Here is a 12,615-nt window from a genome sequence, read left to right on the forward strand (position 1 = left end):
CTTTTCTTGATTATAATTCCAATCTTTTAAAAGTTAATTTTCTACTTTTATAGCTATAACTCTCACACCTAAGTGTAATGATTCATTACGTCATCCAACAAAGGTTGAAATGACAGATTGTCCAATTCCTCCTAAAAGAATGAGAAGAGAAGTAATAAGACAAAATAGGTAAGTCTATTTATGACAGTTATCATTGGTTAGTTTATCAAAGCTCTTATCTCAGTATGCTCTAAAATATAGCATGAGTTTATTTCCAATTTCCCCCTTGGGCCAGAATGTCTTTTTCATTTAAACTAAATGATGGATAATGAAGGAAAACATAATCATTATATTTTCCTAGGATACCCCAATTTTCTAAATGATTTTTGCTAATTATTTGGAAAGTTTTAATAGTTTATTTTTCTATTATTTTTAAAGTTAAAGATTTACATTGCTTTTCTGTTGTTTGGCTTAACTTTCAAACACAATGCATTCTGCTTCGTAGGATCAACTTGATAAATATAGAATATGCAAAACCTTTTGTACGTTACTTATTTAAAAATTGCTAATAATGTTTGGTTTGGAAAATCAGATATACCCTTTAAATAGCTCATCAAAATACCAACAAAGCATTCAGCAGCCTAACTCAATGGTATAAAAACTATACTTTTTAGATTAGATTTTAGTAAGGCCCTAACACAGAAAGATACCATGGTACAAGAGTTTTTTTTATACATTATTGCAAAAAGTTTAAATACAGACTTTTGAGACTGTGGTATTTGGATTTGATATTCCATGCCCTTTTTATCTACATATTCTGCATTTATACAGTAACTATGTGAATGCTGATTTTGTGCCATATATTGCAGGGTGAATAGAAGTGGGAAGCAGAGAAAGGAATTTACTTCATTCCATATGATAGATGCCTTAAGACTTTAGAGCTTAAATCTCTCACAGTTTTGAGAAGGGCTCAATTTAACAAGTGTACAGGAGATATGGGGAGTTTATGAACAAGTTAAGTGATGCCACCAAGAAGCAGTCAGCCAAATCCAGAATGTCAAGAATAGGACATTGTAAAGGAAAGGTCAACTGCTTTTGTTAATAAATCAATGACCTAAAAGAAGGATGAACTGTTTATTGCAGAATAAATGTGACTGATGATCAACAGTCAAATGTAGTATGTAGACCTTTTTTTTGGATCTGAATTTGAATCCTTAAAATGACAACTTCTAAAATATTTGGAGAAATTTTAATATCACCTGGATATTAGCTATATTAAGAATTATTAATTTTGTAATTTTGCATATAATAACATAGTATTTACATTAAAGATATATTTTAGAAATATGCAGTGAGGTATTTATTAGTTAAGTAACTTGATGCCTAGGATTTACTCTAAAATATTGCAGGAGGAAAAATATGTGACAGGATATCAAAACAGATTGGTCAAAATGTTATAATTATGCAGGTTGCTTGTAATTTTTAAATATGTTTTTGGAGATGGGGAGCATTTTGTCAGTTTTCTAAGAGACAAGTAAAGAAATTCCAGTTCTAAAGTACATATACTTGAAGCCACATCATAGCCTCAGCACTGAATTAGCCCAAGACTTTGCAGATACAGTAGTATTACTACAGATATCACTGATTTCAATCGTGTTCATTAAGATTTTGTAGTAATTCAGATTTGGGATGGGCTCAAGTTGTTTATCATTAATTTGTTGGTAGTAGCACCATCATTTACGAAGTCGTACATTATATACAGTAAATCAAATGGTAAAGATTGTGTTGTACTGTAATGTGAGCCACACATGCGATTTGAAATTTTCTAGGAGCCATGTTAAAAAGAAACAGATTAATTTTAATAATAGATTTTATTGAATCCAGCCTATAAAGTACCCATTGTAACATGTTATCATTGTAACATTGTACAGTTATCATTGTAACATGTAAACAGCATGAAAAATTAATGAGGTATTTTAAATGCTTTTTTTTGTACAAAGTCTTCAGAATTCTGAAGACAACACATCTCTATTAGGACAAGCTACATTGCAAATACTCTGTAGCCACATACAGCTAACAGTTACCATATTGAATAGCATAGGCATAGAAAGAGCTTATGATGATAAAATCTTGTGTCCTATACATCTTCACCTGACTCCATTACCTAGAGGCAACCTTTGTTTTAAATGTTTAGTTTTAGTTATTTTGCTATTGCCTCCAATTTTTCTTTTTTTGTTTTTCTTTTTTTTCCTTGTTTTTCTTTTTTTCCATTTTTTTACATATACTTAAGTCTGTCGTATCAGTTTTCAGACAGTACAGCTCACCCAACTCTTTGATGTGGAGGTTTGTCTTACCTGGTCTTCCTAATGACTTTTGGGCTGAATTGTTCTGAATTATTTTAGATTTTTTCCTCTATCATGATTATTTCATGATATTCTACCCTGCAACCACAACCAAGTCATCCATATTTTTTTCAAAAGTAGAGAGCAGTAAACCACATAACATTACTATGGCTGTGTAAACAATTAGTACTAGGCAAAGTTGTGTGCTAGGATTACATGTTTTTCTCTATAAAGTTCTAGGTCACCAGTCAGTGTTTTAAACATCAGGATCAAATAAATCCTGCACACTGATGTTCTTGAAATCATGTTAAATTTTAATCCAATTCTTATTTAGACTGGTTCTTGGATGTTATTTTTTTTTTCTGGAGTTTCTGATTTTTTTCCTTCTTTCTTTCACTGTCTTGATCACCTACTCTTCCTCCTGCTCCAGTGACTGCTATCTATGTAGACCTCCTGGGTCTTCCTTGGCTACGCTCTTGAGTTGGATCCACTGTGTCTTGGATGCTTTGCCTTTCTCTTAAAACTTTCTTAGGAAAAGTGTATACAAAGAAATTTGGAGCTTTTGCATATCTGAAAATGTCTTCATTCTGCCATTACATTTGATTGAAGTTTTCTGGTAGTAATAGGATAGAAACAAGTCTAGAATATACTAAAGGAGGAAGAACTGGGAAACAGTCTAGAGACAATGTCAAGAGACAAAAGGAGGATGGGAGCGAGATGGAAACGGAGAGGAAACCAACAGCCTAGAATGTTCAAACCAAAACTTTGAAAGCTTTGTTCTCTTGTTTCTAGGCATTACACTTATACCACAGAGTTAGATAACAATGATAATTAGTTAATTAAATATTAGTATATTGACTTTAGCTATAGTTGGTAGCACTCTAGAGGCTTCTCTAATGCTGGCATCTAACGAGCTAACAATCTTATAGTTGGCTTTCCAGCCACACACTTAAAGCAAAGCCTGCTGACCCACTGACCCTGCTCTGACCTGTCTCATTTAAATTTCCACTCAGAAAGGAGACTTGATGGGAAAATAGTTATGTTTTTTCAGGAGGAGAGTAAATCCAAGCTAGCAGCACCATCCTGTTTTAACTATAATCATACAGCCCTGGCTAGTGTAGCTCAGAGGATTGACCATGGCCTGCAAACCAAAGGGTTGCCAGTTCGATTCCCAGTCAGGGCCCATGCCTGGGTTGCAGGCCAGGTCCCCAGTAGGGGGTGCATAAGAGGCAACCACACCTTGATGTTTCTCTTTTTCTCTTTCTCCTTCCCTTCCCCCCTTTCTAAAAAGAAATACATAAAATCTTCTAAAATTTAAAAAATAAAAAAATAATGTAATCATACAACCAAGAATCATCATGTATCCACGCATATGAGAAAAAAAATCCAAGATAAATAGTAAAACCAACCCTGAAGGTAATTCAGTAAAACTCTTTAAAATTTGTGATTTTTAATGAGATTGCAGAAGGAGTTGTATTTACAAAACTCGGGGAGTATTAAAAGAAAGATACAGGTGGAACGAGGTTATAGATTACAAATACCATTGTTGAAATAAAATATTCAGAGGACTAAGGACCCTGGCCAGGTAGCTGATTCAGTTAGAGTTCATCCCCATAGCCAAGGTTTTGGGTTTTATCTCTGGTCAGGGCGCATACAAGAATCAACCAAATGAATGCATAAATAAGAGGAACAACACATCAATGTTTCTCTCTCTCAATAAGTAAAAATTTTTTTTAAAAGTCATTGGCCCTGTATGGGGGTGGGGGGAATCAAGGAACTGAAAAAGAAACTTCCTAGAGAAATTATGTGAAGACAAAGGTGGAGACAATAGAGGACCAGTTCAGACTGTTAGGAATGTTAGAAAGAAGAAAATGGAGAAGAAAAATATGTAGAAGAGAGCTTTCCAGGAATGAATGAAAGGGCACAATGACTGACAAAAAAGGCATCAAGAGAATTCATAGTAAAATTTTAGAATATTAAAGGTAAAAGAGTGTAAATTTTTTCAGAGAGTCAAAGGGAGAACCATATTGTCAGTGCAGATTCTGACACAAAGAAAACAAACACCAAAAACTCAGCTATTGTTCAGCTTTGTGTTGGCAGTATTTAAAGTTTTAGATTGAAATTCTGGTATACTCTAACCTGTGGCTTCCTCCCCTTTTGCATCTTGTTTATCGTTGGGAAATTTAAAATCACTTTAAATTTCTTAAGTTTCTATATAAAATTTAACTTTCTGTTTAATTGGTAATGTCCTCATATACAGCCTTGGTCTGTACTCCATAAAGTATTTTTAAAATTTTTTTGGAGTACACTTTATGACTTGGCAAAATGTGCATAACACATAACATTAAATAATGAAGAAGAATATAAAACTATACATGGCATGATTTAAATTCTCTTTAAAAATCACATACACACACACACAAGACTGGAAGAACACATATAGGAAGTGGAATTACAGGTAATTTAAAATTTCTTTTGCATACCTAAATTTTTTTTTCAAAAATATCTTTATTATGTAATGTCATTTACAGTTATATCATTGTAACATTTTTTCAATTTTTTTTATTGTTCAGTTACAGTTGTCCTACCTTTTCCCCCATCCCTCCACCACTCCCACCATCAGTACCCCCCATTGTCTGTGCCCATGAGTCCTCTGATCAAGTTCTTTGGCTTGTCCCTTCCCCTTCTTTCCCCTCTTATCCCCTGACCCTGGCCCTCTGGCCACTGTCAGCTTGTTCTTTACTTCTAAGCCTCTAGTTCTATTTTGCTTATTTGTGTTTTTTTTATTGATTAGGTTCCACTTATGGGTAAAATCATAAGGTGTTTGTCTTTCACCACCTGGTTTAATTCACTTAGCATAACACTCTCCAGTTCCATCCATGCTCTCGTAAAGGGTAGGAGTTCCTTCCTTCTTTCTGCTATGTAGTGTTGCATTGTGTGTGTTTACCACAGTTTTTTGATCTACTCATTTACTGATGGGTACTTACGCTGTTTCCAGCACTTGGCTATTGTAAATAACACTGCTGTGAACATTGGGGTGCATAGGTTCTTTTGAATTGGTGTTTTCAGGGTTCTTAGGGTATAATCCCAGCAGTGGGATTGCTGGATTGAAAGGCAATTCTATCTTTAGTTTTTTTGAGGAAATTCCATAGTGTTTTCCACAGTGGCTGCACCAGTCTGAATTCCCACCAACAATGCACTAGAGTCCCTTTTTTTCCACAACCTCACCAACACCTGTTTGTTGATTTATTAACGATGGCCATTCTGACTGGTGTGAAGTGATAGCTCATTGTGGTTTTAATTTTCATCTCTGTAATGGCTAGTAATGTTGAGCATTTTTTTCATATGTCTGTGGGCTCTCTGTATGTCCTCCTTGGATAACCATCTGTTCAGGTCCTTTGCCCATTTTTAAGTTGGATTGTTTGTCTTCCTGGTATGAAGTCGTGTGAGTTCTTTGTATATTTTGGAGATCAAGTTCTTGTCTGATATATCATTGACAAATGTTTTCCCGTTCGGTGGTTCCCTTTCCATTTTGTTGATGTTTCCTTTGGTTCTGCAGAAGTTTTTTAGATTGAGGTAGCCCTATTTGTTTATTCTTTCCTGTATATTGTTTTTGTTTTTGTTTTTTTAGGTTCAGTTGTTGATAGTTGTGAGTTCTCATTTTATTGTTCATATTTTTTATCTTCTTTTTCTTAGATAAGTCCCTTTAACATTTCATAGAATAAGGGCTTGGTAATGATGAACTCCTTTAACTTGACCTTATCTAAGAAGCACTTTATCTGTCCTTCCACTCTAAATGATAGCTTTGCTGAATAGAGTACTCTTGGGTGTAGATCCTTGCCTTTCATGACTTTGAATATTTGTTTCCAGCCCCTTCTTACCTGCCAGGTTTCTTTCAAGAAATCAGCTGACAGCCTGATGGGAATGCCTTTCTAGGTAACTCTTTCCTTTTCTCTTGCTGCTTTTAACATTCTCTCCTTATCTTTAATCTTGGGTAATGTAATCATGATGTGCCTTGGTGTGTGCTTCCTTGGGTCCAATTTCCTTGGGACTCTCTGAGCTTCCTGGACTTCCTAGAAGCCTATTTCCTTTGTCAGATTAGGGAAGTTCTCCGTTATTATGTTTTCAAATAAGTTTTCAATTTCTTGCTCTTCCTATTCTCCTTCTGGCCCTCAATGATTTGAATGTAGAACATTTAAAGTTGTTCCAGAGGCCCCGGCTGGTGTAGCTTAGTGGATTGAGCGCTGGCCTGTGAACCAAAGGGTCACTGGTTCAATTCCCAGTCAGGGCACATGCCTGGGTTGTGGGCCAGGCCCCCCAGTAGGAGGCATGCCAGAAACAACCACATATTGATGTATCTCTCCCTCTCTTTCTCCCTCCTTTCCCCTCTCTAAAAATAAATCAATAAAATATTTTAAAAAATAAAGTTTCAGAGCTTCCTAAGTCTCTCCTCATTTTTTTGAATTCTTATTTCTTCATTCTGTTCTGGTTGAATGTTTATTTCTTCCTTCTGCTCCAAATCACTGATTTTGAGTCCCAGTTTCCTTCCCTTCACTGTTGGTTCCCTGTACATTTTCCTTTATGTCACTTTGCACAGCCTGTACTTTTCCTCTAGTTTGCGACCATACTCAACCATTTCTGTGAAATGATTACCAGTGTTTTGAACTCTGCATCTGATAGGTTGGCTATCTCTTCATTGCTTAGTTATATTTTTTCTGGAGCTTTGATCTGTTCTTTCACTTGGGCCATATTTTTTTTGGCTAAGTGCACCTCTTATGTAGTAAGTGATGGAGCCTTAGGTATTCACCTAGGTGGGGCAACCCACATTACTGTGTTGTGGTGCTGTATGTGGGGGATGAGTGTGAGAGGGAACAATGCTGCTTGCTCAGCTCTCAGTAGTCTTTCAATTACTTCCCCCACTACCCACAAACAAATCAGGCCGTTCTGGTACTGCTTCCCAGGGTGTGGTTTTGTGTATATTCTAGGACCCAGTGGGTCTCTCCAACAAACTCTTCTGTGCGGCTAGGAGTTTATCCTGCATCCTCAACCCCCACAGATGTTTTCATTCAGAGGTTTTGAGGTGTTATTTCCCTGCCCTGGAACCCTGGATTGCATGGTCTGTCTCACTCCCTAGTTGTGCCTCCCAGTTTATTTGCATGCAAATATGGGATTGCCAGTCCACCAGCTGCTGCCTCGCTCACCATTATCCTCCAGGTACTGCCTTGCCACGCATCCTCTCCCACCTGGCTGCCTGTCTCTGCCCCTCCTACCAGTCTGGATGAATGTTTCTTCTTTACCTCCTTGGTTGTTAGACTTTTATACAGTTCAGTTTTCTGGCAGTTCTGGTTATTTTTTGTTTTCAAATATGTGTTTGTCCTCCTTTTGGTTGTGCAAGGAGGCAAAGTATATCTACCTACACCTCCATCTTGGCCAGTTGTGTCCCCTTCATTGTCTTAAAGCAGTCCCTTTAGTGTGTCTTGCAATGCTGGTTTGGTGGAGGTGCTTTCTTTTAACCTTCTTTAGTCTGGGAAACTCCTTATTTCACCTTCCATTTTAAATGGCAGCCCTACCAGGTAGAGTAGCCTTGGTTGCAGGCCTTTGCTTTTCATTACTTGGAATATTTCTTGCCATTCCCTTCTGGCTCGTAGTGTTTCTGTTGAGAAATCAGCTGCTAGCCTTACCAGAATTCCCTTGTATGTTACTGTTTCTCCCTTGCCGCCTTTAAGACTCTCTCTTTGGCTTTAAAAGTTGTCATTTTAATTCTGATGTGTCTTGTAGTGGGCATCTTTGGATTTATCCTAATTGGGACTCTCTACGCTTCCTGAACTTGTTTGGCTTTTCCTTTTTCCAGGTTGAGGAATTTTTCTGTCATCATTTTTCCAACAGGGTTTCTATCCTTTGCTCCTTTTCTTCTCCTAGTATTCTTATGATGTGAATGTTATATATCATGTTGTCCTGAAGTTCCCTTAAACTATCCTCATACTTTTTGAGTCTTTTTTCATTTTGTTGCTCTACCTGGGTATTTCTTCCTACCTTGTCTTCCAGCTTGCTGAATTAGACCTCTGCTTCATCCAGCCTGCTTGTAATTCCTTCTAGTGTATTTTTTTATTTCAGATATTGTATTCTTTGTTTCTTCCTGCTTCTTACTATTTCCTTTTTCATGCTATTGTAGTTCCTACTCGGTTCCTTGTAGTTGTCACTGAGTTCATTGAGCATCCTTATAACCATTTTTTCTTATTTCTATGTCTGATAGATTGCTTGCCTCAATTTCATTTAGCTCTTTTACTGGGGATTCTTCCATTCCTTTCAATTGGGGTTTTTTCTTTGTCTCCCCATTTTAAGTGATTCTCTTTATTTCTGTATCTCAGGATTCTCTGCTTTGCCTGCCTGCCTCTGTTTGGCCTTCTGTGGTAGGAATTCTCTGGGACTCAGTGGTACAGTCTCTTTGATCTCCTTGTCTGGATGCTCTAGGGTTGCCCTTTCTTCTGTTTGTGTGGGCTCTCTTGTACTTGGGTGTACTCCATAAATTTTGAACTAATGTCAGTATCTCAAAAACATTTGAAATTAAAGGATTTAGTGTTGAAATAGTGGTGTATTTTATCCATGCAATCAGGAACAAATTTAATAGTAGGAAAGAGCAACATAATGTATATGTTCACATGTTTTTTTATATTTGCATATGTGTATTACATACTTACATATTTATTATTTGCTTTTATAGAGATTATATACCATATTTCATTAACTCTAAGATGTCAGTAATATAAGAGAAAGTTATTTCATGAACATTAAAGAAAAACACTGCAAATTAATTCATGAGGTTAAAAGGTAGATTTCAGAGATGTTAAATGTGGAAAAATGTGGATCTTAGAGTCAACAAAATATATTTAACAATATATGATATTACATAGTAGACTCTTTAATAGAGAGTTCAGTTTTCTATTCAATTTTTACTCATTAAAGATCACAAATTAGCTCTTTATCAAAAATGTGTATCTTCCATTTGGAGATGGTAGTTTAGGGAACTTTCATTAGAAAATAGAGTATTTATGTTTTACCTGAATAAAAATATCTCTGTGTGTGTTGTGTATATACACATACCCCCAAGGTATTCACTATGTTCATCTCTACATGAATGGAACTGTAGGTATCTTTAAATGTTTTTTTTTCTTTTGCTTGTCCTTATTTTGTTAACATTTTTGTAATAAGCATTATAAGTATTGTTAATTTTTAAAAGCTGTAATTTCATTTCAGGAAAATGAGGGGAAAGTAAGGGAAATCTTCAGACTTGGGGTCTGAGAAATAACCATTGTAAAGAAATGTGGTGCAAATTACTTAACCCTTTTTCTGTATATGTTTACTGCTTTTATTTTGAGACTTTCCTACATTTTTTTGGCATATATGTCAAAGAAGTGATTATGTACAAGGATTTAATTAAATATGTTTATACTGAGAATTATTATAACTAATAATAATAATATATAGTTCCATTGCATATTTAACCATGCAGTTCTAATGAGGGAGTTTGGGAAAGGAAAATTTTGATACATGTAATTTATTTATTTTTTCCCATTATGACCAGGACTATAAGCAAAACAAATGTGTGAAAAGTGGCAGAGAAGAGGGGACCTTTGGTCTCAGTAAGAATGCCCTGCCTTCTGCAGCTCTCTTTCAGAAGACCAAGAAGGTGGCTTACCAAACTGTATATTTCTCGGGACAGTACCAAGAATCTGGGGCATTCATTTCCATGTCTGTCTAGAGAGGACTGGAAGCAACCATTCAGTTTTATGAATCTCACTGGACAATATGGATTTACTGTAATTATTCCAGCCAGCATGCCCTGTGGTTGTCATTACCTTGCAGATGTGTCAGAGGAAAATGTACAAATATGGCAGTGACTGTAAAACTGGCACATAGCATTTATTAATTCTGAAGAAAAGCATATGTACTATTTTTCAATATGATTACTATAGACATGCTAGAACTATTTCTTAGAAACAAACCTTTTTATTACTTTTGTGTGAATTTATTTAACAAAACTGTTTTGTCTGTTATTGTCTAAGGGTGGTTCCAGAGGTTAGGTATTTAATTTTAAATATGTGAGGAAACTCTTAATTAATGGATTAATGAAGACTTCAAAATAAAAGTAGTCAAAAAAGCACAGGAATCTGGGAATTCAAATGTTAAAATATGTGAAAAAATATTCATGAGTAAATTTGTGACAGCAGTAACATTTTAAATTTCTAAAGACTTATCCTGTATGTATATAAAATATGGCTCAGCATCCATTTTTATAAGTATTGTTTGACTATTAATACTAGATTATATAGTCTCAGCCTTAATTCTATATTTGCATTATTTTGTAATTTTTTTATTGCTATTTTTAAAGGGTTAAAGAACTTGTACACTTCTACATTAATGCAATAAGGTCCTGCTAGGAAGTTGCCTCAGACACATTTGAATTGTGTATTAAAGCTCACATGTCAACATATATGTCTTTGTGTAAGGTCATTCATATCGGTCTGTGAAGTTACTTGGTAAGGAAATAGCTTTTGGTACAGTTTTGTGTCCCAGGAAATATGTGTGTTTTTAAATCCTTTCTAAGTACATAGTGAGGTTAATAAAGAGGATTGGCTTTTTTCTAATTTAATAGATCTTTTTCCATTGAAAACTTCGTAACAGTTATTACCTTGGAAAGAACTATTACACTGATAACCTGTCTTTATAATTGGAAATCATTTAACTGTTCTTGCTGAAGAAATAAAATGGCAATAATAGAATTAGCTAAAGAAGATTGGATTTCTTTTAAGTGAAATTTATTATTATTTGTTCTTAAATACTAGTGTAAAAAGATAAAAATCCTATCTTCTATAATTATTATACTTTTGACTCTTTGACATAGTTATTTACAATTATTTTAAATGGGTAGGATTAATTCAATTATATTTTAGTGTATAATTTTCATCTAATTTTTACTAAAAAGTTTGAATTTGTATCATTTTTATACTGTTAAAATAACTTTTCAGTTATATCTGCTAAACATATTCATGGAATCATCTCTTCATGTTCATGGTTGTGGAATTATATTTATAAAGTTACTTTTATACATGTTAATTTAAGAGTTTTATTTTGCATTCCTGTTGAATACTTAGTACCTGTTTTGAAGAAGATACCATTCCTCGGTATCCATGGGGAATTGGTTACAGGACTTCCTGCTGATACCATAATCCATGACCACTCAAGTTCTTTATATAAAATGGCATAGTATTTGCATATAACTTGCACACATCCTCCCATATACTTTAGATTACATATAATACTTAATACAATGTAAGTGCTATGTAAGTAGTTCTTACACTGTATTGTTTAGTGAATAATGGCAAAAAAAATGTTGGTACATGTTCAATACAGATGCAGCCATCATAGGACTAACAACATGTCAACAACAAAATAACTTTTAAATAGACTTTAAAAAGAAAAATGTTATTAGACATAAAGAGGGTCATTTGATAATGATAAAGGGGTCAATCCATCACAAAAATATAAACATTATAAGCATGTGCACCTAATAACAGAGAACTAAGATACATGAAACACAAAGTGACAGAAATGAAGAATATTCAACAATAGTAGTTAGAGATTATACCCCATTTTCTTTTTCTTTATTTTGTTATTTTTCAATTACAGTTATTACATAATACTATATTTCAGTACTATATTAGTTTAATATGTACAACATAGTTATTAGACATCTATATAACTTACAAGTGATCCATTTTTATGTTCTGCATGTATCTGTCCAGTTTTCCCAACACTATTTATTGAAGATACTGTCTTTATTCCATTGTATATTCTTGCTTCTTTTGTCATTGATTAATTGGCCACATAGGTATGGGTTTATTTGGGGGCTCTGTTACATTGATCTATATATATCAGTTTTTATGCCAATACTGTGCTGTATTGATTACTATAGCTTTGTAATGTAGGTTGATATCAGGTAGCATGGTACCTCCAACTTTTTCTTTCTCAAGATTACTATAGCTACTCTGGGAGGGGGAGGGGGAAGTTGCTTTCATATAAATTTTAGGATTATTCTAGTTCTGTGAAAAATGTCATTGGTATTTTGATAGGGATTTCATTGAATCTGTAGTTTGCTTTGGGTAATACAGACATTTTAATAATGTTAATTATCCCTGTCCATGAGCACCATATAGCCTTCCATTTATTTGTATCTTTAATTTCTTTCTTCAGTGTCTAATAGTTTTCTGAGTACAGGTCTTTTACTTTCTTGGAT

General features: G+C 34.6%; 1 protein-coding gene across 1 annotated transcript in view; it reads left to right on the forward strand.

Moving 5' to 3' along the window:
* Positions 1-10,773, forward strand: part of SMCHD1 (structural maintenance of chromosomes flexible hinge domain containing 1) — a 143,130-nt gene extending 132,357 nt beyond the window's left edge. The window contains exons 47-48 of the mRNA XM_028524982.2: positions 54-168; positions 9,904-10,773. Of these exons, the coding sequence (XP_028380783.1) occupies positions 54-168; positions 9,904-9,928 (140 nt within the window). The 3' untranslated portion in view covers positions 9,929-10,773. The remainder of the gene's footprint in view (positions 1-53; positions 169-9,903) is intronic.
* Positions 10,774-12,615: the final 1,842 nt, after the last annotated feature.

The sequence above is a fragment of the Phyllostomus discolor genome, chromosome 9 (assembly GCF_004126475.2).
Source record: "Phyllostomus discolor isolate MPI-MPIP mPhyDis1 chromosome 9, mPhyDis1.pri.v3, whole genome shotgun sequence".
In the NCBI taxonomy this organism is placed as follows: Eukaryota; Metazoa; Chordata; class Mammalia; order Chiroptera; family Phyllostomidae; genus Phyllostomus; species Phyllostomus discolor.